We start from the raw sequence: 25,947 nt of genomic DNA, 5'->3' as shown, positions 1-25,947 counted from the left end.
GTAGCCTCTCCACTCCCCTCTATGCAGTGTGACACCAATAAAAGCTTCCAAAATTGGGGCAGGCGGCGTAAAGAGAAGTGGATGTACTCTGTCTAACATGGCATGATTCTGCTGCCTAAAAAGCTCCAGCAGGTCCAACATTGCGAAGGCAAATGCAGGTCAGCTGAGGGGGATTTAAGCCTTGATCCTCACTTTGCTCATGTGCTTTCCCATGGGAATAAACAAGACAACTGGGACAAGGGCAGGACAGTGTTCATGCCATTTCATTGACTTCAATAGTTTTCCCTTTTATTTTTAAACACCAAGTCTTTGGTTTATTTGTATCAAATATATATATCTTTTTTTATTCTGTTCTAAACTGCTTAGATCCATTTCTTCTCCTCTTCTGGACTGTTAACATCAACTACTGTATATAAAGTGGAAGTCAACCATCAACATTTCTTTATATATGTTATATGTGACCTCACTAGTCTTAATGTGACATTCTGATTATATTTGTGGTTATAAAGCAAAATCCAGCCATTTTGCCACTTGCTTGCTAAGGATGACATCAATGATGCTCAGGGCTCGGGCAACGATCAATTAGAGCTCACCTGTTTTCTGAAGCTGAGCTGTGATTGGTTGTTACCTGAGAAACATTGACAAACTGGCATGCTTAACTCATATCCCACTCACTAACACCGTATCAACCAGAATACCATATTTAGACTAGTGGGGCTGCATAGAACTTGACAAAAAATACATTGGGGGGGACTTCCGCTTTTAAGTCCACCCACACCATGTCTTCTCCATTGTAGCTTCACCAATATATACCATACGGGACTTGGGCGTAAATTAAGCGTATTACGGGGAATTGGTGTTGGCAACACTCAAAGAAAATCAAACAGCCTTTTTATTTGACAGTTTATGACTAAACATCTCATAAGCTTAAAACCCCAAAAGCCTCTGGTTTTCAGATTTGCCATCATGTACGGTGTGTACGTGAAGGAAGTGTGCAGTACACATGTAGCAGTAGCGATTCAAAATACCATTTCCTGCATTGAGCAGCTTTAAATACTTGACAATTTGTAAAATTGGTAGTTTTAGTGAAATTGAGTAAATAAGACCACAGACACAGAAGCAATTACAAATGAAATCTTTATATAATTTCTTCAAAAGAAACGAAGCCCATTCAATCAATACCAATTTAGAAAGTTTGCTGCCCCCATAGGCAAGGGGTGGCATTGCTACAGGCTCACTCCCTCTTACTACTACAGTAAACATGCTGGAGTTTGCTTTCCAGAAATTTTGCATTCAAACATATTTATTATGATAAAATCTTACAAATGTGCAGCAGTTATTTCCCAAGCTGCGCATTAGCGTGGAAGCTAATACAGAAAGCAAAGTCTACATCTAAAGAGCTCTGCAGTTCTACAATTGACGGCGGAACTACGACCGGAAGCTTCCGGTCTCAACGTGTTCCACCTCCACGAGAACTGAAGAGCAGTAATATATAATGCAAATACAACAATGACAATAAACCACATGTTCGTTTCTTTTAGGATTGCCATGTGCCAGACATTCACTGGAGAAAAAGAATCGGACCAAATCAAGAGTTATTATGCACACAGTAGGAGTATCAGAACACTTCAACGCTACGCTTAGGAAATAGAGTTGCTCTTTGACAGCTTGATTCCAAACCTTGGCATGTTTGTTTTTTTCTTCAATTCCATTTGCAATTTAGTTTTGCAGTTTTGCAGTTTTGCAGATCAATCAGGAGAATTTCAATAAATCAGATGACTGGCCCCGCAGAGGCCCTGAACACAGCTGTGGATTTTATCATCAAGTAGGTACTGAGTCCGACGTTTCTTGAACATTAAAAAGCTCACATTAGCCGGAATATAGAAATTTCACGCATACAGGTGCCATTCAACATTCAAGTGCCAGTGTTTTTTTTATTTTGTACTGTCTTTTGGTCAAGTTTTCTGAAACTTTCAAAGAATCACTTTTGAGGCTTACAAAAATAAATATTTGTCAAAAATGCTTAATAAATTACACAAAAACTAGCAGCAAAAGTAGAATCTAGAAATCTGTGCAAATGGCTAAATTCCCCACCCACCGACTGCTAAATCCCCCCCCTGGTCCCAAATAAATCCTGTTTTTTAACGTTGAGAACCCATCCCCTTTGTAAACAAGCTGCGTTTTTTATTTTCAAACTCCCCCAACAATCTCCCCACACGCCGAATTTGGAAGCCTAAGGACACATAAGCCAGACATCTATATAAAACTCTGGATGTGCAATAAAAAGAATGTTAATAAAACTTGATGAGCACACGCATACATGCACGCGCGCACACACACACACACACACACACACACACACACACACACACACACGGGTCTGGACGCGGCAAAATCAAGTAGCACCATTCGACCTCTGCTTCTCAACGCGATCAGTGCATCTGCTTTAATTCGCATTAATAGTTTTATTTAAAAAAACGTTTTCAAGGCACAACACACCTGATGAGAGAATCCGAGCATCGGCACACGTGCTGATGTGTGACCGTGCAGACAGTACTTTAAATGACCCCCCCAGCCCCACCCCACCCATGGGCGGGTCAGGAACCCCTCCCCCATCCAGTGGTTACACCAATGACAACTGCGCCATGTTCCATTTAGCCCTGCCTCTTCACTTCCTGGTTGAATTGCTATTCTTCAGTTACTGTAATCTTTTAAAGCAGGGGTTGGGAACCCTTTTCTTATCGAGTCCTCACTGAGCTTAAGAAAAATCCGAGGAGCTGATTGAACAACTAATTTACTTGTAAAAGTTGCCCTGGTAAGATGGCCAACCACTGCTCTAAAGTAACGAACCGTGCCCCCACCCCCAAACGCAGCTTGAAAAAGAGAAAATGTTTGTTAAGCCTGCGACTCACGTGACCTTTCACCTTGACCAAAAAACATAACACTTGCACATGCGGACCGTCGCGCTGCGAGATCGGGTCGACGCAGCAATATTTGCCCTCTCGATGCGGTGGTCCTTTAATGCAGCCCACTTTTACAATTTATGCAGGCTTTTTTTTTTGTTTAGATGCAAACGCAAAACAAAAAAACGACTCAGTTTTTCTCTCTACAATTTTGTACACTGTAAATGCCAAAGTAAAAAAAAAAAAAGTGAACAAAAACACTGCCCACTTTCTGTAGCTAGCGCTCGGTAACATGGTAGCTGCCGTAACACTGGCAAGTCAATTGAAATAAGAAGGAAAACAAAATGGTGGCGTAACAAGTTCGTTTAATCAGCCATTGTTGGCACTGAACTGGATGACATGGTCATTTCCAAAAACAACCATCGCTTTCACGGTAAACTCAAAAGGAGCCAGTTCAGGATAGAGTGAGCAAAAAAGAAATTAAAATGCGGATAATTCAGAGCGGCACAGTGGGCCCGTCAGCTGTTTGGTAGAAAATTTGATGTTCAAATGGAATTGTGACTCAAAGAGCCACAACACCTCAGTTTTTGCCAAGGTTTGATTATATACGAGCTTGCTTTTTATTTATTTTTAAACTTTCTAACACCTGCCAACAAACTAAACAGTCTCTAAAATTAGAGCTCTTGGCCATTTTCCCAAACTGGTTAACTAAGAACAGAGATTTATCCTGTTTCGATTCATAAAGGCAGAGAACATTAATACACAAGTGATCCTCTGGGTTGTTGGTTTGCCAATTTTTTTGGGGGGGTTGGGTAGTTTCTTCTCCCCAAAAATGCTTTTTCTAATAATAACTGTGCATATGTCAACGTCCATGCTGACACTCAGGAGGAGCGCTCACCTCTGCAGTGCACATGCGCGTACGCTTAGCGTCTCGCTGCGCTCAAGTGATTGTTTTGAACAAGTGCCCGGCCGAGAACTAGGCGGGCTAACGTACTGTGTCAGTGAAGCTACACAGGGAGAGTTGTTATGGTCTGGCGGTTTTTGTTTTTAAACATGTGGTTTCCCATCAGGGTGGCATGGCAACCTACTCCTTTGGCGACTAGTTGCCCCACCAGTCCACACTTCCTGAGTGGCTGTAGTTTCCACCATAGCCGTCGTTGCCATAGAAGTTGCCTCCGAAGCCACCTGGGGGAGGACGCCACAAAAACTTAAAATCAACTAGTGAAGCAAAATTGTTGACCATCACAAAAAATTGTTACAATAGAGAATAAGAAAAATAGAAAATGTTACAACAAGAACAGGATTTTGTGCACACATTAAGTAGTAGTAGCAACCATGAAATGCTTATTTTGTGGGTTTAATATAATGAACTGAGCAGAAAAACAAACAAGGCATATGACCAACCTCCACCAAAGCCACGGCTCCCTCCGTGCCCGCTAGAGTTTCGGCCTGCGCGGTTGCCACCAAAACCTCCAGATCCTCCTGGTGTCTGTCGGTAGTCTCGAGCACCAAAACCACCAGAGAACCTACTATGGATTAGAGATGTCAAAGTTAATTGGATGGATAAATGGATTAATAAGACAACTTTTTAATATATGCGGCCAAATTGATTATTAAACAATTTTTTTAATGGAAATATTCAACTAAAGGTCTTACTTAGGGTTAGGATTCACACACTAAGAATGGAAGAATGTTATATTAATGGAACATTAAGCCTTAATATTTTGTTTCAGTGCTGTCCAAACATGAAACAGACTGCAAACTGTTTGTTAAATGCAGTGGCTCTGTTATAAGACTGAATTTTATAATTACATTTCCATGCAAAATCTTACAGTGTACATGTACAAGTTCACTGATTAGTATTTTCTAAATTTGAGTAAAAAAATAAAATAAAATCGTAATAATCAATTTATAGATTTGTATCGGGATTAATCTGTATTGAATAGAATCGTGACTTGTGAATCGTGATACGAATCGAAAGGTACTAGGCAATTCACACCCCTAGAAGACAGCAATTTTGGGAGGTGTTATAGTCAGGGGAAAGAGTGCCTCTGAAGTCCTTTTCACACTGCATTTAGCAGGTTCATGGTGTACGTGGTGAGGGGCAGGGACAATGGAATGGGGTGTTTATGAGCGGCAAGAGGATTTCTGCTACGATGGTAAGGCGCCTCAAATTTGGACAGCGTTTTATTTGAGAGTGGTGGCGACGTGATGTCGGACAGGTGTGTCCAATTGGAGAGGCGCAGGCAGTGAGATTTAGTGTTATTTTGGCAAACTTCTTAACAAGAAACAGCATGATTATCTAAGTTTCCGCCAAGCCATTAGTTTCTCTCTGCTGCTTGCTGTCTCCTCCTCCTCAAAATGAGCCAAGTCAGGGCTTTCTTTTGCAACAATGAACACTACATCTTGTCAAGGTGTGGTCTAACAAGCGGAAAAATCTCAGTTTTTTCTTCCTGGCAGGCTGCTATGACCGCACTTCCAAATATAGACACGCTGGCAACCGGTCATTCCGCTTCGCCGCGCAACTCTTTCATACTGAGCGAGTGCAGTGTGAAAAGGGCTTTACATGTGACGGTTGGATTTCCACAGTAGCTGGGTTTACTTGGAACCATGTATTCCGATTGGAATGAATCCTAACGACCAAACTGAATGAAAATGCCCCATATATAAACACCTCAATCGGAATGAAAAGGCTGAAACCGAATGGAACTTCATTCGGAATCACTTGGTGGTATATTCCTTTTGTCAATCCTAACGAGTATCAGGTAAATGATTTAATCAGAACGGTGAGGCTGCGTCCGGCATGCTCCACATTGACGTAATTTTCGTACATTAAAATGACGACTTCTTGCCAAGAGCTTGTCTGCGAGGGTAGAACTTGTTTTGATGAAGATGCTGCTTCAATAAAAGTGTTAAAACTACCACAACTACTGTGCTACATGACGAATGAACTCCATCTTGATAAATCACGTGATCCCACGGCTGCCGCAGAGTTGATCTGATTAACAGAGGAGCAGATTGGAATGGATCATGCCACATGTAAATAGGTGATCAAATCTTCATTCCGAATGATTTCATTCTGAATAACTAAAAAGACCTCCATGTAAACCCAGCTAGTGAGTGACCCTAATGTGACTATCACTTCTCAATTCATTGCGAATAAAGACATTTTGAGTGAACGTGCACTTTTTTCAAAATAGAGCCAAAGATATTTTGTATGTCAGGGTTGAATATATCAAAATTGTCCTATTTGTGTATTTTTACTTACTGATTCACTATCATTCAACTCTATATTGAATAAAATTGCAACCTAAAGAATCAAAATTGAATTGTGAGATTCTTAATATAATATATATATATATATATTTTTTATGGGCTTCTCATTCCAGGGCATTATAATATGTGAAAGATCTTTTTGGAGATTGTCATTTTGCTTCAGTCAGATCTATGCAAGTTACCCCTTTGAGCGGCCGCGACTGCTGCTCTTGTGCTGGTGCTCGTAGGCCAGGCTCTCAAGCCAGGAGGGGACCTCCTGCTTGGCCTCCACCAAAATGTCCAACAAGTCTTTGGTTATGTTGCTGTTTTTGTCGTTAAAGAACGACGTGGCCAGACCTGTGTGAGAACAAGCCAATGCAAATGTTAGGAAACATACAACATTGGTGTGCAAATAAAGCAATAGATGTTAGTGTGTACTAAGGCTGCGAATACTGTACAAATTGGTAATTGAATTTTTTTTGCAATTAATTTAATTAGCGATTTGTTGTGTCATGCGATTATTAAGCAAGTCACCTGCTACATCGTGCATGCACTCTGCCGTAAAAAGCAAGGGAGAGTTTGCATTTTTCAGAAGCTCCTCACCTCATTCCACCGAAAATAAGTGCAACTATTACTATCACTATTTGGTCCTTTTTATGTCAGCAAGAATTATAGTTACTGTGGCTTCAAACTAGGGGTGCAAAGGGTTTCAGATTTTGGTGTACGATTATAGTCTGAGCTCACCACCTCCATTCCGGCCTCTCCGTCCACTCAACCTGGCCCAGGCCGGGCCGCGTTGGCACCGGCGGGGGCGTCCCGCCTCAGAAACCTACCCAGCCATCAGGTACGTAATTCTCCCCAGGCGGCGTTCAAAGCAGAGCGCTTTGTTGTTGTGCGCCGCTAAATGGAGCTATGAACTATGCCGCATGGCGCATTTTGCGTTGCACGTAAGCAGAAATAACTGTTGTTGAATGGCTGCAGTTCTATAATCCTGACGTTTAAAAACCAAGGTTAAATCGTAAAACCGGTTAATTTCTGCACCACCCAAACTACTTCACACCAAACTCATTAGCTGGCTAACTATTCCTATGCCCACTCACAGAGATCAACTCTTCTCCAAAGCAGTGCACCTTCATACTATACACTGGCTACATACCGTACATCCTCAAACATACCGAGGGGTCCCATTATATTAAAATCTGACAATAACCACAACAATATTCTGAGATTTGTTCTGATTAGATTCCAAAATTTCTCAGTACAGTACATGTGTATAAAATAAATAGAAAAAATTCATACCAAGGTTGCCCACACGTCCCGTACGGCCAATACGGTGAACGTATTCTTCAATGTCACTGGGCAGGTCAAAGTTAATGACGTGCTTCACGTTAGAGATGTCCAGACCTCTCGCAGCCACCTAATAAAACCAAGATCACCATTTTGTTATCTTCTTCACATTGTTCATTACATTTTGTTGTGAATTGCTTACAGCTGTGGCCACCAGGATTGGGCAGCGCCCTGAGCGAAACTGGTGCAGAGCCTCCTCGCGGTCTCTCTGGGACCGATCACCGTGGATGCTGGTACAGGCATAGCCCTCATGATATAGGAAATCCTCCAAAGCATCTGCGCCTTTCTTGGTCTCCACAAACACAAGAGTCAGAGACTCTTTGCCTGTAAAGGCGGAGGAAAACGAAAGACATTTACTCATATACGTTGCATTTTTGATGGGAAAGGAAACTCGAGTAGTTAAATGAACAAACGCACTTTCCGGACTACTAAACGCACCTCATTAAAAACCCCAACATGTAAAGTTAAGCCATAAAATCAAATTTGTACATATATTGGCCACGGGTCCCCACGTTTTAACAAGGGATATTTGCAAAGTAAGAAGTCACACGGAAGGATTTATTTTTAAACCTTTAACACTGGAAAACACCCCCTCCAACCCCTACCCCCCAAAACAATGCCTGAATACTGCTAGTTACACAGTAGCCACTAGTCTCCCAGAAAAGTCACTGATCGCCATCATTAGCTTCCTCCTCTTGTGTACTAAACCTAAAGCCCTCTTCAACAGCATAAAACTTCTTGGTAAACATGTTCCGTTTCTTGTTGTCGCTGGTGTCAGTTATACCACGAGGCAAATTCACTGATGAGCTTGAGCTGTCTTGCAGCCTTTCAAAATCCATTAGTAATAGCCGCTTTGCTCACACTGCTGCACACTTGTCAGAATACACTCGCCAGCAATAGTCGCTCTTGTAAACTATACTCACTCATCGCATGCAGACAGTTTTGGTTTAAAATAAATAAATAAAAAGACATCATCCAAGCCTCCCACCGAACTAAGAAATTGACTTCTGAAGATCCGGGGTAGACTGTTTCATTGAACCGCTGTAGCGTGTTTGGGAATTTCATCACGTCAGATGTAGGAAGACTATGTGTATCTATTGGCGGCGTGAAAGCTCGTCATTCATATATAAACTTTATCACAGTTAAAGCCGTAAGTTTTAGAGGATGAGAAATATGTAGCAACCTTTGGTTCGGAAAGTACGTTAATTCTTCTAGGTGATGACAAAAGGAAATCAAATGACAAATTAAAATTGATAAAAGGGATATGGCAGTAGCTTTGCGTTGGACTAAGATAAATTTGCATTTATTTGCGTAAAGACAAGGGGGGGGGGATACTGCAGATGGGCAGCAATGGCTTTCAGGGTAAAATCTTACTCAAAGTACAATGGCAGAGGGTTTGATTGATAGGAAGGAAAGGTCCTTCCACCTCATTTACAGCCAACTTCAATTGCACCAGAAGGTAGAACCAAAATCAAAGCTCCACTTCATCATTCCTCAAAGATGAGCAAATTTTAATTAACAGGACCATGTGAACAGAAAACCATTTTAAACAGCTCACATCCAAGCTGTGGAAATAAAAACTAAACAACATACTGGTTGGGGAGCAAAGGGATAGGAAAAAAAATGGGGCGGTAATGAGCTGTGGGATGTGATGATTTTTTTTTGTATTCACACTCACCTGGCTTTTCTGGGGCATCGATCCCATTTTCCTGAACCTCATTGGGAATAACTAAGATAAAAACCAAAACCAGGCCAGAGTGTGAGCCTGAGTGGTATACAGCATTCAGAAGTTATGCAGACTTCCTACTTAACACTTAACAAATCGTACTGTAACTGTTTAGCTAGGCATGGGGGCACCACAAGGAAAACTAAAAATGTTATACCCGTGAGAAGGGGGGGGAAAAAATCATATGGGTCGTCACACCTGTGGCATTGAGCAGGTCCAAGAGGAAGGACCTCTTGTCAGTATCCTCCACCCAGACCACCTTCTGGGTAATATTTTCCGAGGTAGACCCAACGCGGCCGACCGCCAGGAAAATGTAGTCATCAAGGAAATCGCGTGCCAGGATCTAAACAAAAGAAAGCCCCAGGCGTCATCAGGACTTGTGTATTGTTTGAGGTAACAGGGCTGGGCAATTAAAATGTTATTGTGATTTCAATATTGTCTTCTTACAATCATAAAAAAACTTAGAAACCAAGAAAAACGACTGTGCCAAACGGCACGGTGTGTATGCAAGTTCCTTCACTGTGAAAGCCTCTTAAATGCACCCAGGTAGTTTGCAGCAAGCGTGTGACGCAATTATTTTTCTGCCTTCTTTGTGCATGATTTAGGATGTTTATTGACACTTCAGTTAAAGTTTTAAGAGCATTTATATTATGTGACGATGGCAACCAGCGAGAGACCATGGCACGGTGAAATCTCATTTTTAATCATAGCTGCAACTGTGTCCACCATAACAATGATGATGCAATAAATATGTTACAATAGATTTTGAAGCTGTGACTTCACACTATTACCGATTTTTATATGAATATTAACTAGAAAAATTCCCGCGGAAATTTTGAATGGGACTGCTGACTCTTGAAAATGAGCTGAACAGTTTAAAATTTAAACCACTGGAATCGCTCAAGAAATGTGGAAGTTAACCATAATCAACATCAACTAAAAGTATCTCACTGTCCCTGAAAATGTATTTAAAAAAATGTAAATGAGCTGAAGAGTTTAAAATTTAAACGACAAAAATCGGTCAAGAAATGTGGAAGTTAACCATAATCAACAGAAACTAAAAATATCTCACTGTCACTTTAAGAGCGCACACACATTTTAGACTTGGAGCCGTCACGCGCCCCACATTCCATTGAGATTGTATGAGAGACGCAACCCTTGAACAAAAGCCTCTCACGACTTAATGGTTCGAGATACAGATTCAAGAAATGGCTCGTTAGAACGGCAAGGGTTGAGCATGTTCTCATTTTTTTAATCGGATGAAAAATGACCAAATGAGAGCAGGTTGAAAACGTATGATTTATCAGAAATGAAGAGCGAAAGGCGCCTGAATTTAACATGGAAGAGATAGGCGTGTTCGTCCGACTTGTCCTCGCATAAAGTGAAAATAAACGTACTAAATGACACCTTAGCCAAATAAAAAGAAGACACTCGTGACTACAAAATGTGAGAATTTGATGTCTAGTGAGCAAAGATTGTGGCCATGGTGACGAGTTGAAGTGAAACTTTTGGAAGTACATTTATTTGTTCCCGCCACTCTAAAGTTAATTGCTCCACTCTGGCACTTGCAATACACAACAATGGGAGAAGGCTATTTGTCTGCTGTTTGCTCAATGTCTTTGAACCCGCACAGAGGGGAGAGCTTACATTCCTTAAAAAAGATTTTGACACTGAGCTAAAGATGGGAAAAATTCCTACAAAATGAGCTAAAATTCGTATCGGTCGGATAACGTATGCGTGCGCAGCGCGTCTTGGAAAAAGGTGCTTGATCTGTAATTTGTTCCCCCTTTCTCCATTCATTTCCCATGGGAGTTTTTTGGGAGTTTTTGGGGAATTGCGTCGCCATGGTAACTCGGAATTCCTAGAAAAGTAATGCCGCACCGAGTCAGATCGAGCCGCATCGTTTGATACCTCATTTGTCCCGGTGCGATCTACGGTACGGGCCGCATTTAAGCGGAAAAAAAAAAAAAAAAATCGGTGGAAGATGATATAATAACCGCAATAAACCCATTTTTGTAGGATAGTAATATGTGCTGCTTGCTTGCTACGCTCAGCAGTCCCATAATTACAGTATTTTTTCCATAATCACCCAGCCCTATGAGGTAGTGTCTTTATACAGACCTGGATCTCCTTGGGGAAGGTAGCGCTAAACATCATGGTCTGACGAATGCCTTTAGGTGGCATGGTGTCTTGCTCCACAATGCGTCTTATCTGTGGCTCAAAGCCCATGTCCAACATGCGGTCAGCTTCATCCAGCACCAAGTAGCTACACATTTAATAATAATTTAAAAAACATCTTGCTTTTAAACACACATCCCAGGACTCTTCCCAGTTCAAAGTGCACTATGGTGTTATACTGACTTGCAGTAGTCAAGACCGATCTTGCCCCTCTCCATCATGTCTACCAGGCGGCCCGGAGTGGCAACCAGCAAGTGGCAGCCTCTCTCCAACTCCCTGATCTGCTGGCCAATGTCGGCACCACCGTATACCACGCAAGGGCGCACGCGTGAGCGATAGGCAAACTGGAGCAGGACCCGGAAACACATTCTCATTATTATGATTGAAATTACTTACAGCTGCACAAGGTATTGCATTGTTTTATGATGGCAGCAGACGGTGCCATGCTTATGAGCTCACCTTTCTGGCCTCATCATAGATCTGCAGTGCCAGCTCTCTGGTAGGAGCAAGGACGAGCGAGATTGGGTACTGCTTACGACGCCCGTATCTTCCATTCTCCTATTGTGTTTATACATGCCTCATTAGATTGAATACATCATTCAAAGTTAGAAACAAAGATCAGTTTTCTACAGGACTTACCTGTCCACTACTCTTGGCGGCCTGCAGAGCATCTCCTGGCCCCTCTGTGTAGATCTGACTCAACACGGGCAGCAGGAAAGCAGCAGTCTTTCCAGATCCTAAAATAAACCCACAAAAAATATATCAAAAACTGGGTTGATTAATGCAGTCATCTCTGCCTGTATGAGTTGAACAAATCTTACCAGTCTGGGCACAGGCCATAAGGTCTCTCTTGGACTTGATAATGGGAATGGCATGCTTCTGGACAGGAGTGGGACGCGTGTAGCGACTCAGATTGATGTTGCCCATGATGATCTCCCCCATGTCCACGTCATGGAACTACAAGAATTGAATCAGTTGAGTGAAAACTTGATTGACTGGAGTGTTGACGACAAACTCACGCTATCAATGTGGGGTGGGCAGTTGCTTCCAGTGGCCTCCACGGGAATATCATCATACTTCTCAAAGTTAATCCCTGTGTTGCTGCCAGAGAAGAGCTCACTAGAAAATGAGATTAGTACATATTTAAAATGAGCACAGACCCAATCTGACCGCAGGTTGTTTGACACGCAAATTCATGTGTGGCTTACTGTTCAAGACGCTCATTTGGAGCAGTAGGTTTGGACCAATCCTCGTCTCTGGATTCCTCCGCCCAACGGCTGTTTCCTCCACCAGAAAAGCCACCGCGTTCGTACCTGGAGACACAGAACACTTAAATGCTGCGCTCAGACAACTGTTTACTCAAATACAAAGAAAATACAGCAAGGTTGTTTAACTGTGGCATTTAGGCCTTTAAAAGAGCTGATTTAAGGATTACTTGTCATCTTTATGGACAATTAAAACCTTCATTTAGAAAAATCTAATATATGCTTAAAAAAATCTGATGTATTAGTGCATTAAATTAGGTTTATTTGAGGTTTTATTCTATTTTCAAATTGCATAGGGCCAGATCAAATACGTCACTATAGATAATACCTTATACAAGCCCAATGGCCAGTCAAAAATAGGACTGAGCGATTATGGAAAATAATGTAATTGCGTCCCCCCCCCCATTGTGATTACAATGTCATGTGTGATTATTTTTTTTCAAGGTCGTTTTCATTTTATTTTTCCCAATAAGCAATTTATTACAACAAACAGTTCAGCTCCATTATGGAAAAAAATATTTAAAAATGCATTAAAAAAAGCTCCAGGCTTTAGTTACAGTGATGACGACTGACTGCTCTCCACCTCTGCTGTGCATTTCAATGGCCATTTAAATTGAGGCTTTTCCATCTTATCAAATCACGATAACATTGCAAACGCATTTACTTGTTTAACCCTTGTCAAAAACTAGAAGTCTCACCTTCCCCTTGAGCCTGCTCCACGGTCGTTAAAGAAGGCAGACTTTGACCTGTCGTTACGTCCTCCAAAGCTGTTGTAGGTGTTGTCTCTGGACTGTCCACCCCAGTTGCCATCTTTGTTCTCGTAACCACCAAATCCTAGAAGGGAGCAGAAATGACTCCATCACCAAACACACCCAGCAATTTCCTGAAAATCTGCTTTCAAGCAGGTGACATCCCAGAATAGCTTTGGTTTAAATTTTACTCTAACTACTAATTGGTATTACAGCGTTCCGCCACTTTCGCCGGCGATATGCGCCAGGATCCGCTGCAATATGTAAATTAACGTCAAATAGAGGTTGACTTCTGGGGTGGGGGAGGGAATTTATACCTTTTAAGCCATTACACGCTCCTCACACACTCAACACTTGTCAGACTTTCTGCCCATATGAAACATGTATCAGATTCTTTTCCGCATGTAGTGTAAACCGTACCATTCCGATATTTTTATTTTTAATCGGATCTGGGATTTTTTCCTATGGATATAAATCGGATATGTATGCGATATTCTGCACTGTTAACACTCATCCATACGCATCTGACCTATAGTAAGACATTTTCTAGGGCAATTTAGAGTTTCCCCACCTGCATTTAGCAATGGCCGTTTAAAAGTAACCACACCCACCTCTATCCTGACGAGGGGGCCCACGCCCTCCAAATCCCCCATTTGTGCGGTTGTCATGGTAGCCGTTCACAAATCCGTTGCTGCGGCCACCATCCCATCCAGATGAATCTTGTGGGGGGGAGACTTTATCAGTCTTGCGATGAACTTAGTAGTATGTTGCATATTACTTTTAATTTGCAAAGAACTCCAGCATTCAGCCTATTTATATTGAAAGACAGAAGGATACCAGCAACTACCTATAAACTGGCAGAATTCACAGAAGAAAGTTCAATATAAGCAGGAAATAAAGCATTGTCTAGAGACGCAGCAATAAAGAAAGTTTAAATCTGGTGTGTTTCTGACACCATTCTGACAGTAAACACTAATATACTCCCCACTGCCATCCTTTGTCGGTTTTATATAAACAGATGTGAAAAGAATGGACAGAGACAAAATGTTCCCTATCTTACTTTACTACTTCTGTATCCACAATTTTGCAAAATTTGTGTAGTCCTCTGGGCTCAAATGGCTTGTCCATCACATAAGAAATTTCCATTCATGATCAGAGTAATGAAAATTCAGACTGTTGAAACAAAACCATATACCACCGACAACCTTAAGATTTGGAATTAATCAATGGACATCTTCGAAGGCTACACAAATAATTACAATAAACTTTCTGGCTAAAAAAAAAACTCAGCCCATGTAAGCGTGACATGATTTAACAAATAACCAAATGTTCCAACCCTTAGAAATGCTAGAATGTGAAGTGAGGACTTTATCAGACTGATACCAAGTGGGGGAAAAAATGCACATGATCATTTTTTATGCTTAGAGCAGTGCAAACAGCCCAAACATACAGTTCCCTCAAAAAGTATTGGAATGGCCAAAATGTCTTCAGTATACAATAAAAACAATGGAATTGACCTTGCCATTCCATTTATTTGGAGGGGACTATGTATGCTCACTCAATGCAAAGCAAACACCCTTTTTTTTTAAATCTTTTTTTCCGAATCTAAATCAATCGTTCTACTCGTGGACTGGTCACATCAACAAATCAGCTAGGAAATTGTTAAAATTAAAAAAAGAAGTGTCACACTCTCCGCATCACACAGACTACGTTTACATGCAGTCAATATTTGGGTTACGGTCAGTATTCCCGTTTCTGAAATAGTCGAGGTAACTTGTTTACATGCGTGATGGACAAAGTTACTCCCGTTTACATAGTCATTTGTATTTGGAATACCCTCATTACGTAAATAGACGTAATTTCCGCTTCCACGTTCAATACAAGACATTTATACATGTCACTCACCACGCTAAATAAAGTAGTCAGTTTTCTCCTTGCTCCAGAAGTGTGGTTCTTTGCTGCCTCGTCATGTTTGTTTAAACTGGCTTGAGTATTTCCGGTGGGTTACACGCCAGAAGCACAGACTTTTATACAAACTGTGGCATTTCCATCGTAGAGACAAAAAATTAGGGATGCAGAATAATGCTATTTTCAACCAATACGATAAACCAATAATTTAGTGCTGAGGTTGATAACCGATAAGTAAGCCGATCGATAATTGTTTGCAAAATTAACTTAAATACAAATATACTTCCGAGCCCTACTATGTACAAGTCTAACATGTACAAATACATTGAAACATTGTGTGAAGCACCATAAAGCTGAATTTTATTGATATCTCTGCTTCAAAGACAACCAGTAACTAATTTTGAGTTTGTCAAAACAGTCACCAGAGTTTTTCCTTTGTTCAAAATTCAGCGGCCGCCTCCACCTAAATTTGCTTGCCACCTCCAGCCTGAGCCCCTGATATCACTCAACGCAGCTCTTAGGCTGTGTTGAGCTCAGCAGAAACGCATTTTAACTGCAGTTGCAGTGTTGCGCCATATATCCATATAGGCACTATATCAACAGCAGTTCACCAGAAAGACCTGAAGCAACAATCGAAGAAGAAACAGCTTTCTTTTTTCTCTAAACTTTAATGTACCAAAGAAGAAACCGATCATGGAGCAACCGTTACACACGCCCACGCTATATCAACAGCAGTTCACCAGAAAGACAATCGAAGAAGAAACAGCTTTCTTTTTTCTTCAAACTTTAATGTACCAAAGAAGAAACAGATCATGGAGCAACCGTTGCACACGCCCATTTTCTAGTTGAGAGGCGGCGTGCTCCAGCCATTGCCAAACTCATAAAAACACAGTATATACAATTAACATAACTGTTTCACAACATCGCTGAACTGTATTTACAATTTTATATATACTAGTGGATGATTTTTTTAACTCTTTCACTGCCACTGACGTTTAAAGACATCAAGTAAAAACCTACGCTTCACTGCCAATGACGTCAAAAGACGTCATCCAATGATTTTTTTTTTTTTTTTTTGAAACGGGTAGAGGAAACCCTTCCGCATGTCTGGTGAAAGTTTCCAGTCTGTCTGTTGTGCCTAATGACTATTTTTGGCCCCTAGAGGGCAGCGATGACTCTTGACAAAATCGGGTGGGCGTCAGTAGAGGCGGAGCTAGAGCGTCGAGCAGGAGATGAGAATGGAAGACAAAGGAAAAATGGCGGCCGGTCGCGAGGAGCTCACGCCGAGACGTTTTTTTTTCAAAGACCAAAAGCATCGCTGAAAGAGCACATTGTTGACGACGATGATCATCATCGATGATGAAGATGAGGGTGGTGACTCCGTGGTTGGGAAGCATTGACGCGGCAGTAGAAGACGTTAGATGGAGCTAGATGGAGGAGGGAACGGGCAATGGCGAGCGTTTGCAAGCAGCTCTACACTTACAAGACGAAAGGCATCGACCAACGCTAAAATAGTACATTGATGACGACGATGATCATCCTCGATGATGATGAAGGTGAATCCGAGCTTGACGGCGGAATTGGAACCGCTGACGCGGCGGCTATGACGGTGTCGTAACGCGGAGCGCAACCGAGCACGCACAGGCGGACGTTCGATCGGACGACGGAGAGTGCCCCGAGTCCAATGCATATTCATCGGAGGAAGTGTGTACAGTCTGCTACTTGCTTTTTATTCCCCGGAAAAAAAGGCCGTCAAGAAAGTGTAACGTTTGCACGCAAAACGGACCAATGTGAAAGTGAAAGTAAGCTGTTGTGCGAGTCCTGGCGTCTCCTTGCACGCAGGAGAGCGTTACAAAAGGAAAAACTGTATTTGAAACATCCACATAATTGTAAGTAGTACCACAGTTGCACACATTTGTAAATAGTTTGCGAAATTGTTTTGACAAATTGTTACACTGTTGAATGGAAATAAACTTATTTTGCAATCAAAAAACACTTTTTCATTGTTGGTGAAAGCGTTTTACAGAAGTAAAGCACTATTTAGGTGTTTGTGGCATCATTCATGGACAAAAAGAAGTGTACAATTCACTAGAGTGCATGAAATAACATCGTTTCACAAAAAGCTCTTTTTCTCCGTTTTTTGTTTCAAAAGAGAGAATTTCGGTGAAAGTAACCATTTTCTATTGTTGATTACTGAAGAACGGAATAAGGTAGAAACAAACTTTTTTTTCTGATGAAAGCTGAGAGTCCAATCTTTCATTTGGTAGTATGTGTGTTTCCATAGTCCAAACAACATTTTCTGTGGACCTTGAAAGATCACTCAAAATGCTTAAATCGGCTGGCAGTGGGGACAACCCGTTTCTGAAAACGTCTGGCAGTGAAAGAGTTAATGATAGTAGTTTAAAAAAAATGGCAAAAATTAATGGCAACTATGTATTCATATAATTTTTCATTTCTAGTCCCTGGTCGTTAAGTGGCTGCATGAGGGCGGCCCATAATGGTATCGGTCACCGCCGCAAGTACCGATACCTTAAAATAAGACTGGTCTTGGCACCGATACTGATACCTGGTATCGGTAGTCACCCATCATAGTCAGGATGATACCACCTCTTCCTCATTTTGAGCCAGGAAAAACCCTGGACTCACGTTTTGGGAGGAGAAAGGGAGGGTCAGCTAGACAGGAAAGCAAGCAGTCTGTTCTAAGCAGGCTTATCGGTCAAGGTCACTTCGATATTGCTTCATATACAAGAAGTGAAACGCCCATTCAAAAAAAAAAAAAAAGATGTCCACAATACAGTATAACTTATGTTAATATGTCTTACACAGTTATTTTCCATAACAGGACAGTAAAGAAAGCTCACACTGGCGACTGCCATGCCGCATCTTCTGGTTGCGAGGTTGCGCATATTATGACGTCACAAATAGGAGAGGGGTTAAGGAGTTTAGCAACAACAGATGGACCAACATGGCATGTCTATTATCGGCGGATTTCTTAATGATCTGGTTTATCTGTCGGACGTCAAAATGGTCGATAGTTGGCGATAATTATCAGCCGATATTATTGTGCATCCCTACAAAAAAAATTTAGAAGTGAAAACGTCGCAGAGAAACCAATGTATTCAAGCAAGCTCCTTTAGCGAGCGGGACAGAGCTGTGCATGCAAATCGTTACTACAAAGACTAAGATTCCTTACCAATCAAAATAAAAAGAAAAGAAGACGAAGAAGAAGAAAAGAGAGCATGCACACAGCGGAAAAAATGTGCCGTTCAATCGAGGTATTCCGAATGTGTCTATATGAGCAAGAATAGGGTTGTGAAAGGGGTAGCCTAATCCTTGCCTCAGCGGAGGCAAATACGCTAGACTTAAAGTAGTCCTATCACTAATGGTGGACGAGGACTCATCTAACCATGAAACATACCTAGAAAGAAAGCCTGTATCTCACCGAGTGGCGTTTTTCTTAAATGGAATAGAAAATACTGGCTGTGTGGGAGCATTTTTCATTGAAATCGAATAAAGGCATTAAAACAGAGTGCAATAATGCCCAAGTAAGTTTAATACAACAAACCTTATCACGCATAGGGTTGTCTGTCTTGATCAACTTATCGTTCGACGAGGGGAAAAATTTGACAGTTTTATGTGTGTTTGTTTACATAAGTAATCAACATACAGGGGCTGGGGGGGGAAGTCGACAAAGTTGGATAAGTCAATGCTAATAAGTAAATAAGTCAATGCACCAATGCTAATTGTGATTACTAACCGCTTAGCATAGGCTAATTCGTTGGCGTTTAAAATAATGCATATGTACAGAAGATAAATTATAAGTACTTATGAACACTCAATTTAATTTACGTCCAACCTTAGTGGATTGACCAAATTTTGTTTTTATTGTTGGGGAGGTAGAATAGGATTATCACATTTAAAAAGATTGACATTGATAGCTCTACAACATACACTCGCACTGCTTCGTTGCCAGGCTGATTTGGCCTACTTGCCGCCGTGTGAACTGACACCACAAACACTGAAGGTGGAATGGCTTTTCAAACTCAAGCAGTTTGGTTCACATGTGCCTCATCAGTAAAGAACCGATGGGACACATGCCAACGAAACAACAGTACTAGCGCTAAGAATAGCCAGGAAGCACTAATGCTAGACACGCATCAGCTAACAGCTATCGTCTTTTTGCATTATTTTATAGCCAAGCTACCCACATTTCATACCGGGGGCTGCTGCACTGAAAGATGGTTAATGTAATTTTCTGTCATGTTTGCAAATGTTGCTGTACATAGTGAATATTGCACTGAAACTCAGAGAAAGTAAATTTAAATCAAAATCGCAATGTCTGCCCGGGGATTTAAAAAAAAATTTAATACAAATCGCAATGCTATGATTTCCTAAAATCGTTCAACCCTTCCCCCTAAGCGGTTTGGATCATGATGCAGCAAACATCTCTTCTTCAGAGTGAAGAAGAGCAAACTTTCATTTACACGAAATGCAAGCAAATGTGTGTGTGTGGGTATGTACGTGTGTTTCTAAAATAACTGGGTGTGCGGGACCGCTTGACCCCTTCTCTCAATGTTACTGAAACTTTTGAAATGTTTAAATGTACTCTTAGAAATTTGGCAGGGGAAAAAAAGCGTGCTGTGCACGCTTTAAAATGTGCCTGTTTAAAGGGTTTCTTAACAAGCTTATGAAAATAAGGGTTTAGGGAACTGTGGTGACACCAAGAGCAGCTGTGATCATTTAACCAGCACACAAGTCAAGTGATTGCAAAAAGACTTCCACCCAGCCGCTTCTGCTGACTGCATTCATTTGTTATGCATGTGTTTGTCTGCTACATAAGCAAGCCTTTTGGTCACTTTGATCTTTACAGCAGAATAAGATGCTGGTCAGTAGTTGGAACAAAGGTCTGAATTCTGAATGCACTCTTTAAAATACTGTCATATGCTTTTTCAATAGTAAAAGTATATGCAAATACATGGAAATTTCCACAGAACACAAGGAATTATGCTAATTAGTTTGATAAATGTAGACATTTTAATTACATTATTTTGTCATTCATCTGTCTATTCCATGCATTTTTTTTAACACCCAACCAGTTTAACTATCTTTCGCCCCGCTCCTAACAGACATTCCAATATGAGTAAACTGTATACAGTGGAACCTCCCCTGTCAAGTCAGATTGATGACCACATTAAAAAATACTAACACATTTGTTATTATAATAATTATAATTCTATAGTATTATGATACTATCACATAATTATTTATTTGGCTTTGTTTTTGGCATAAAATTGATGATAGAAAATAAAGTGACACAAGCACAAAACCAGAAAGTGACCATGTGAGAGAGAAAATGATCTGTCTGCTCAGTACAACATAAGCAATGCAATTAAATATGTAGTGCAAACAAATTTTAACTAGAAGATGTCAACAATAATGATGTCACTTGGTATTTGAAGTACAGCACTTGTTTTCCAAATGTTCCTATGTGACATGTAAATTGATATATACCTTACAGTCAGGACATAGTTTTGTAAAGGTATGTACAGAACTCCTGGCCAAGGAGGCCCAAATGATACAAGTCAACTTTATGTAAGGCTGCAGCTGTAACAAAACACTTTACACTATAACGGAAGATGAGGACAACATTTTGAGACTTTCCCTTTGACACTCATTGTCAAATGTCTACAGACTGCATGGCAGGAACCAGTTTGCAAAGAATTCCAGATTTTTTTCTCTGCATCTGACGATTTCTCCCATGCTTGTTTTCAAAGCAAGTAAAATGTACTGAAATGCATTCAAAGTACTGTTTATCCAGTACATAATCCAATTAAAAACTTTCAGTCCAAATCTTTGTCAACCCACGATCAGGATTTAGGGCACAGAGTATGTTATAGTTAAGGCTACCATTTGTGGCAATAGTAATCCATTCATGTACAAGTCTTGATTGTGGTAAAGGATGATGTATGAGGGCTTTAAGATCTCGTATTAGTAAAAACAGCCACAAGTGATGCAGTGCGTTAATTTATCAGGAGGCACCATCACCATGCTGCTGTGGTTTTATCTCCAATGGCCAAGACAAACTGACTAGAGAGTCAAGAGGGCATGCCAGGGTGTACCAAATGTGTTTCGCCAGCCCCTGCTGTAGGCATGGTAAAGGGCAACCTCTTGAGAGGTCAGTCTTGGGTAACCTGAGCAAAGGTAGGGAAGCAAGCTATAAAAAGACTCACGTGGAGTGACCGACTCATGCAATATGAGAGGGTGAGGCCCCGACTCAGCACTAATAGTTACCAATCTCGGCGTCAACCCATCCTGACACAGAGGAGTTATTTCTTTGGGTCCCCTGGCTCTCTGCCTGCCATGGCTTTGGGGGAACTTGGGAAACATTGCAAGTAACAAATGGCCTTAAGGGTACAGTTCAATAACTGGGGAGTTCAACCAAAAATTCTGGGGAAATACCCCTAAGGTAACAGTGTTTCCCACACCATGTTAATACTTGGGCGGGCCACCCCAAGTAAATTGGCCATCACCTAAAAAGTTTCCAAGAAATTTTTTTATAAATATATTTAAAGAGAAAAAACGTGTTGCGACAGGATATACCGCATGTAACGTTAGTTCGCCGTCACTCACTTGTAGATCGTGAGGCTAGAGGAGACGTAGTAACAGGACTAAGATCCACCTCCCATCCAACCTACCTCCCATCAACACCACCGGAGTTCATCCACCCAAGTAGATTTCAAATCTGTGGGAAACACTCAACATTCTATAAGATCAGCTCTAAAAGAGTTTGGTATTTTTTCCCAGTTTTGTGAGGCCACTGCAGGGAGGTACCAGTGATTGAAGCAGGAAATTGTGTTCAACCATAGAACCAGAAATGTTAACACAGGAAAGTGTCTGGCTGATTTGTGCATGTAACTACATATCAACTTCATACACATACTGTAACCAAGCAGCTTTTAAGACCGTATTTCACTGAGCAGTGCAGGCTTGTGCGGATGCGCGCATGAAGCAAGTGCTGGTATTTCGTCAGGTTTCGTTCACAACTGCATAATGTTGCAGAGACGTTCACCAGACGATCACAAACCGTTTTTATGCTCGCAAAGCAACTTTGAAAATGATCACAATTTGTCGGTGACAAGAAAAGTTGTTTGTGAGTATTAAAATGTGCTAATATATGCGTCACTACTAAATTATTATGAATACTTTTTCTCCAGATTAAATTATAAATGCATTTTTCCAAACCAATTCGAACAAGATGAACAGTAATGCCCAGTCTACCTACACTAGGAACTTCAAAGGTTTAATATACTGTGATTAAATTCTATACTTATGTTTATGGGTTTATGGTGGTTTAGTTTTATCTGCGTCCCTTTGTGTTGTTAAATTTTTTGAGCATCGCAAATCGTTTTTCATTTTGGAGGTTCCACTATACTGACGTAAAATGGCCATACTTTCAAAATCGAGTTTTATGTAACTACGAACGAGCACACTGTATTACATGAATGCAATATTACGCACCCAATATAAATATATAGATATATGCCCACAAGCATCCCAGCAGCACAGTTCATGATTTGAACCCATGGTTAAAATAAATTCCACCTATCTTAATCTAACCTTGTCCCACCCCTTCACACTGGCTTTGCTACGGCTACTTCATGCATGTGGAAATGCAGATTTGCCCTCAGCAAAAGCAGAGAGAAGGGACTTACAGAGATTTACTGGTGCCACAGAATAACCGCACTGTCTAGCAGCGGAATACGCATTTCCTGCTGTGGAATAAGAGCACAGTAGAAAGGAAAAAAAACACGAAAAAAAAATCATCAAGCGAGTTATACAAGAAGATTTCAAAGTTATAGTCAAGTGTCAAGTGATATGAGCTAAAAGTGCAAGGCATAATACAAATGTTACTACATGTCATTAAAACCCTGACCCTAACACTTTTGTGCAAATGAGCATGTATGGCCCCAACATTATTTAATGTAGGCAGTATAAGGTGAAAATTTGATGCAAATTACATTTTGTGATTCACTAGCCAAACTATTGCAAAAATATCAATGAAGATGTTACAGTATAACCAAATGTTTGGAAATCAAGTAGCTATAAACATCACTGTTTTACTTTAGTTTACCGCAATCTCGGGAACATGTAACAAAGGAAAACAAATGGGGTAGTGATGATGTCTGAAGGCTACATTTAAAACTCACCATTTTTGGGACCCTCTTTGTTCCTCAAATGAGGTGGAATGTAACGTCCTGGAGAAAGAGTAAAAGAGCATATTTCAGAATTTAAACAGTAGCTACAGCTATAAAAACTTGAAATGCACTTCACAGAAAAGGGACACCATGCCACTAAACTATACAAATGAATCAAGTACAGACAGATCTACATATTCAATCATAAAGGGATCAGTGACGCTGATCAGGCGTACTTAATTAAAAGACAGACAAAACCTTAAGGTCAAGCAAATACTTACTGCCAGTTCCTCCGCCTTGTCCCTCAACAGAGTTCAAGTCTAGGGCAGCAAGCTATAAAGACGAAACGAGGGGAATTTTAATTAATTAACAATATGTACAAACTGCCTGCTAAAAAAAAAATTGGATGGCATGCAAGACAAAAAGTACAATTGTTTAATTTTACGATGCGACTCATCAGCCGAGGTCCGTCGATAGCAGGAAACGCCACGCACTAACAAAAAAAATGTGACACGTACTTGGGAGTCAATATACTGGCGAAACTATTAAGGCGCCAAGCGTAAATGTTGTAAATGTTGTGTCTGGTGTGGTGTATGTGCCTCGTGAAACCGCAGCCAAGTCTTTTTTTTTTTTTCCTCCTGCGCCACGTTTCAGGTTGACAAGGCCCAATGTTAGCTAACCTGCTATACCGGCCGGTAAATGATTTTAAATGACCGTGAATAGCAGATGGACATTTGACAGCGTGCGGATGCTGGGTTAAAAGCCAACCTAGTCGGTTAAAAACTAGTGGTTAGGGGGGAAATTGGCGTCGACGGGTTTTTACGCGGCCTTCGCCATCACAACCTTCCTTAACCAGCAAAATCGTCGCCTCCATTTTGCTAGTGGCCATGTTAGCTTTAGCCCGAGCTAGCAACGAGGCTCGACATCAGACGCGCTTGACGGCAAACCGCGACATTTTAACACAAAAAGTCGGAAGTAGACAACAGAAAAACAGATTTACCTGCTGATCTAGACCGTGTGGATTATCAACGACCACATGACTCATAACTAGAGAGGAGTAGGGGATTATTTTCTGAGGAGAAAGGATTTTTTTTCTTTGTTAGCGCGACCGGGCTACACTGCAACTTTGTTTCCTTGTCTGTTTAGAAAAAAATAGACCGGAGTTTGTTTAAAGAGTTGACAAGACAACAAAAAGACGTTCACTTAAAAATAAATAAAACGCCGACACTTATGTTAATTCTAAACTTAAGTTTCGAAAAGAAGCGGCCGCTGTTGCTGCTGCCGGCGGGGTTGACCGTGCTGGAATGAGACGCTATGTTCAGGTAACGCGAGATATCACCAGTATCGACTGTAGATAGGGCCATGAAATATCGCGAGATTTTCCTTACATCTCATCGGTGGAAGTGCAGTGTTGTGTAATTTCACCAAAATGAATACCGTAATAGGATCGGCGTTTGTGTGTCATGGAAATTTATTACAAGATGTAAACCATTTCACAATCCATAAACTATGCTTATGCAGCAAAAAAATTAAATGACAAACAAGGATTGCATAATTATGACCAAAGTGATAATCACAATTACTTTTTATTCATACTGTTACATATAATTATTAATCACAATAATACAGCGCCATTTGCATTTTTATTGCCGCACTTACCAACAATGTGTAAACAGTTTTCACTTCAACATATACAGTATATACAATACAAATACAATCTACCCCAAAGTTATTTTTTTCCCAAGATTTAACTGAATAAATATGCTATTATCTTGTTTAACATAATTTTCCCTAAATCCACAACAAGCTCAGACAATGGATGTAGCTCCTCATCATGGCTGTCTCTGAATGTCTGCACTATTCCCTACAGTATGTAGTGCACTATATAGGGGCCAAACTATTTTAGTGATAGGGCCCGTGGCATGGGTACCTTGCACATTTGTGAAGACAGGCACCATTAATGCTGAAAAGGTACATGCAGTTTATGTATTGCCATCCCCTCAACATCATGTTTTTCAGGAACATTCCTGCTTATTTCAGCAAGATTAAGCCGAGCCGCATCCAGCATGTGATACATCAGTGTGGCTTCACAGTAAAAGAGTGTGAGACTGGCTTGCCAGCAGTCCAGACCTGTCTCCCATTGACAATGTGTAGCACATTATGGAGCGTAAAATACAACAGGACCCTGGAATTTTAATCTACAACGCTTCAACAGTTAGTGTCCCCAGTTTCCAAATGTTTATTGAGTGTGTGTGTGTGTGTGTGTGTGTGTGAGGAAAAATGATGTAATACTGTGGTAAACATACACCTGCCCCCTTTTTTTTGGAACATATTGTAGACATCAAATTCAAAATAAATGTATATTTACAAAAATAATCAGGTTTATCAGTTTGAACATCAAATATATTGTCTTTGTAGTGT

At 40.8% G+C, this 25,947-nt stretch overlaps 1 protein-coding gene across 5 annotated transcripts; it reads right to left on the bottom strand.

The window, feature by feature from the left end:
* Positions 1–1,123: 1,123 nt before the first annotated feature.
* On the bottom strand, positions 1,124–24,843 carry ddx3xa (DEAD-box helicase 3 X-linked a). Of its 5 annotated transcripts, XM_077580531.1 has the most exons (20): positions 24,527–24,843; positions 23,808–23,859; positions 23,539–23,586; positions 23,044–23,103; positions 14,035–14,142; positions 13,373–13,508; positions 12,618–12,722; positions 12,429–12,528; positions 12,231–12,366; positions 12,049–12,146; positions 11,869–11,967; positions 11,593–11,753; positions 11,353–11,497; positions 9,430–9,574; positions 9,184–9,234; positions 7,648–7,829; positions 7,458–7,575; positions 6,362–6,515; positions 4,308–4,432; positions 1,124–4,088 (listed from the first exon to the last, which is right to left on the bottom strand). In XM_077580531.1, the coding sequence occupies exons 1-20, from the start codon at positions 24,569–24,571 to the stop codon at positions 4,003–4,005; spliced, it is 2,154 nt and encodes a 717-aa protein (XP_077436657.1). In that variant the 5' UTR covers positions 24,572–24,843; the 3' UTR covers positions 1,124–4,002. The 5 variants fall into 5 exon arrangements, with proteins under 5 accessions (XP_077436657.1, XP_077436658.1, XP_077436659.1 ...); XM_077580532.1 differs by lacking the exon at positions 9,184–9,234; XM_077580533.1 differs by lacking the exon at positions 23,044–23,103.
* Between the last annotated feature and the right edge of the window lie 1,104 nt (positions 24,844–25,947).

This window comes from Vanacampus margaritifer, chromosome 11, assembly GCF_051991255.1.
Source record: "Vanacampus margaritifer isolate UIUO_Vmar chromosome 11, RoL_Vmar_1.0, whole genome shotgun sequence".
Taxonomy (NCBI): domain Eukaryota; kingdom Metazoa; phylum Chordata; class Actinopteri; order Syngnathiformes; family Syngnathidae; genus Vanacampus; species Vanacampus margaritifer.
This window is presented reverse-complemented; position numbering and strand designations above follow the sequence as displayed.

Bases quoted from the DNA above. Each gene is read 5' to 3' on its own strand.
- ddx3xa (XM_077580531.1), bottom strand. From the start codon at position 24,571: ATGAGTCATGTGGTCGTTGATAATCCACACGGTCTAGATCAGCAG. The intron at 12,723-13,372 runs GTGAGACTTCTA...CTGTGTCTCCAG, and splicing joins GGAGCAGGCTCAAGGGGAAG to GTACGAACGCGGTGGCTTTT. The intron at 9,575-11,352 runs GTCTGTATAAAG...TCTTTTGTTTAG, and splicing joins CCTTCCCCAAGGAGATCCAG to ATCCTGGCACGCGATTTCCT.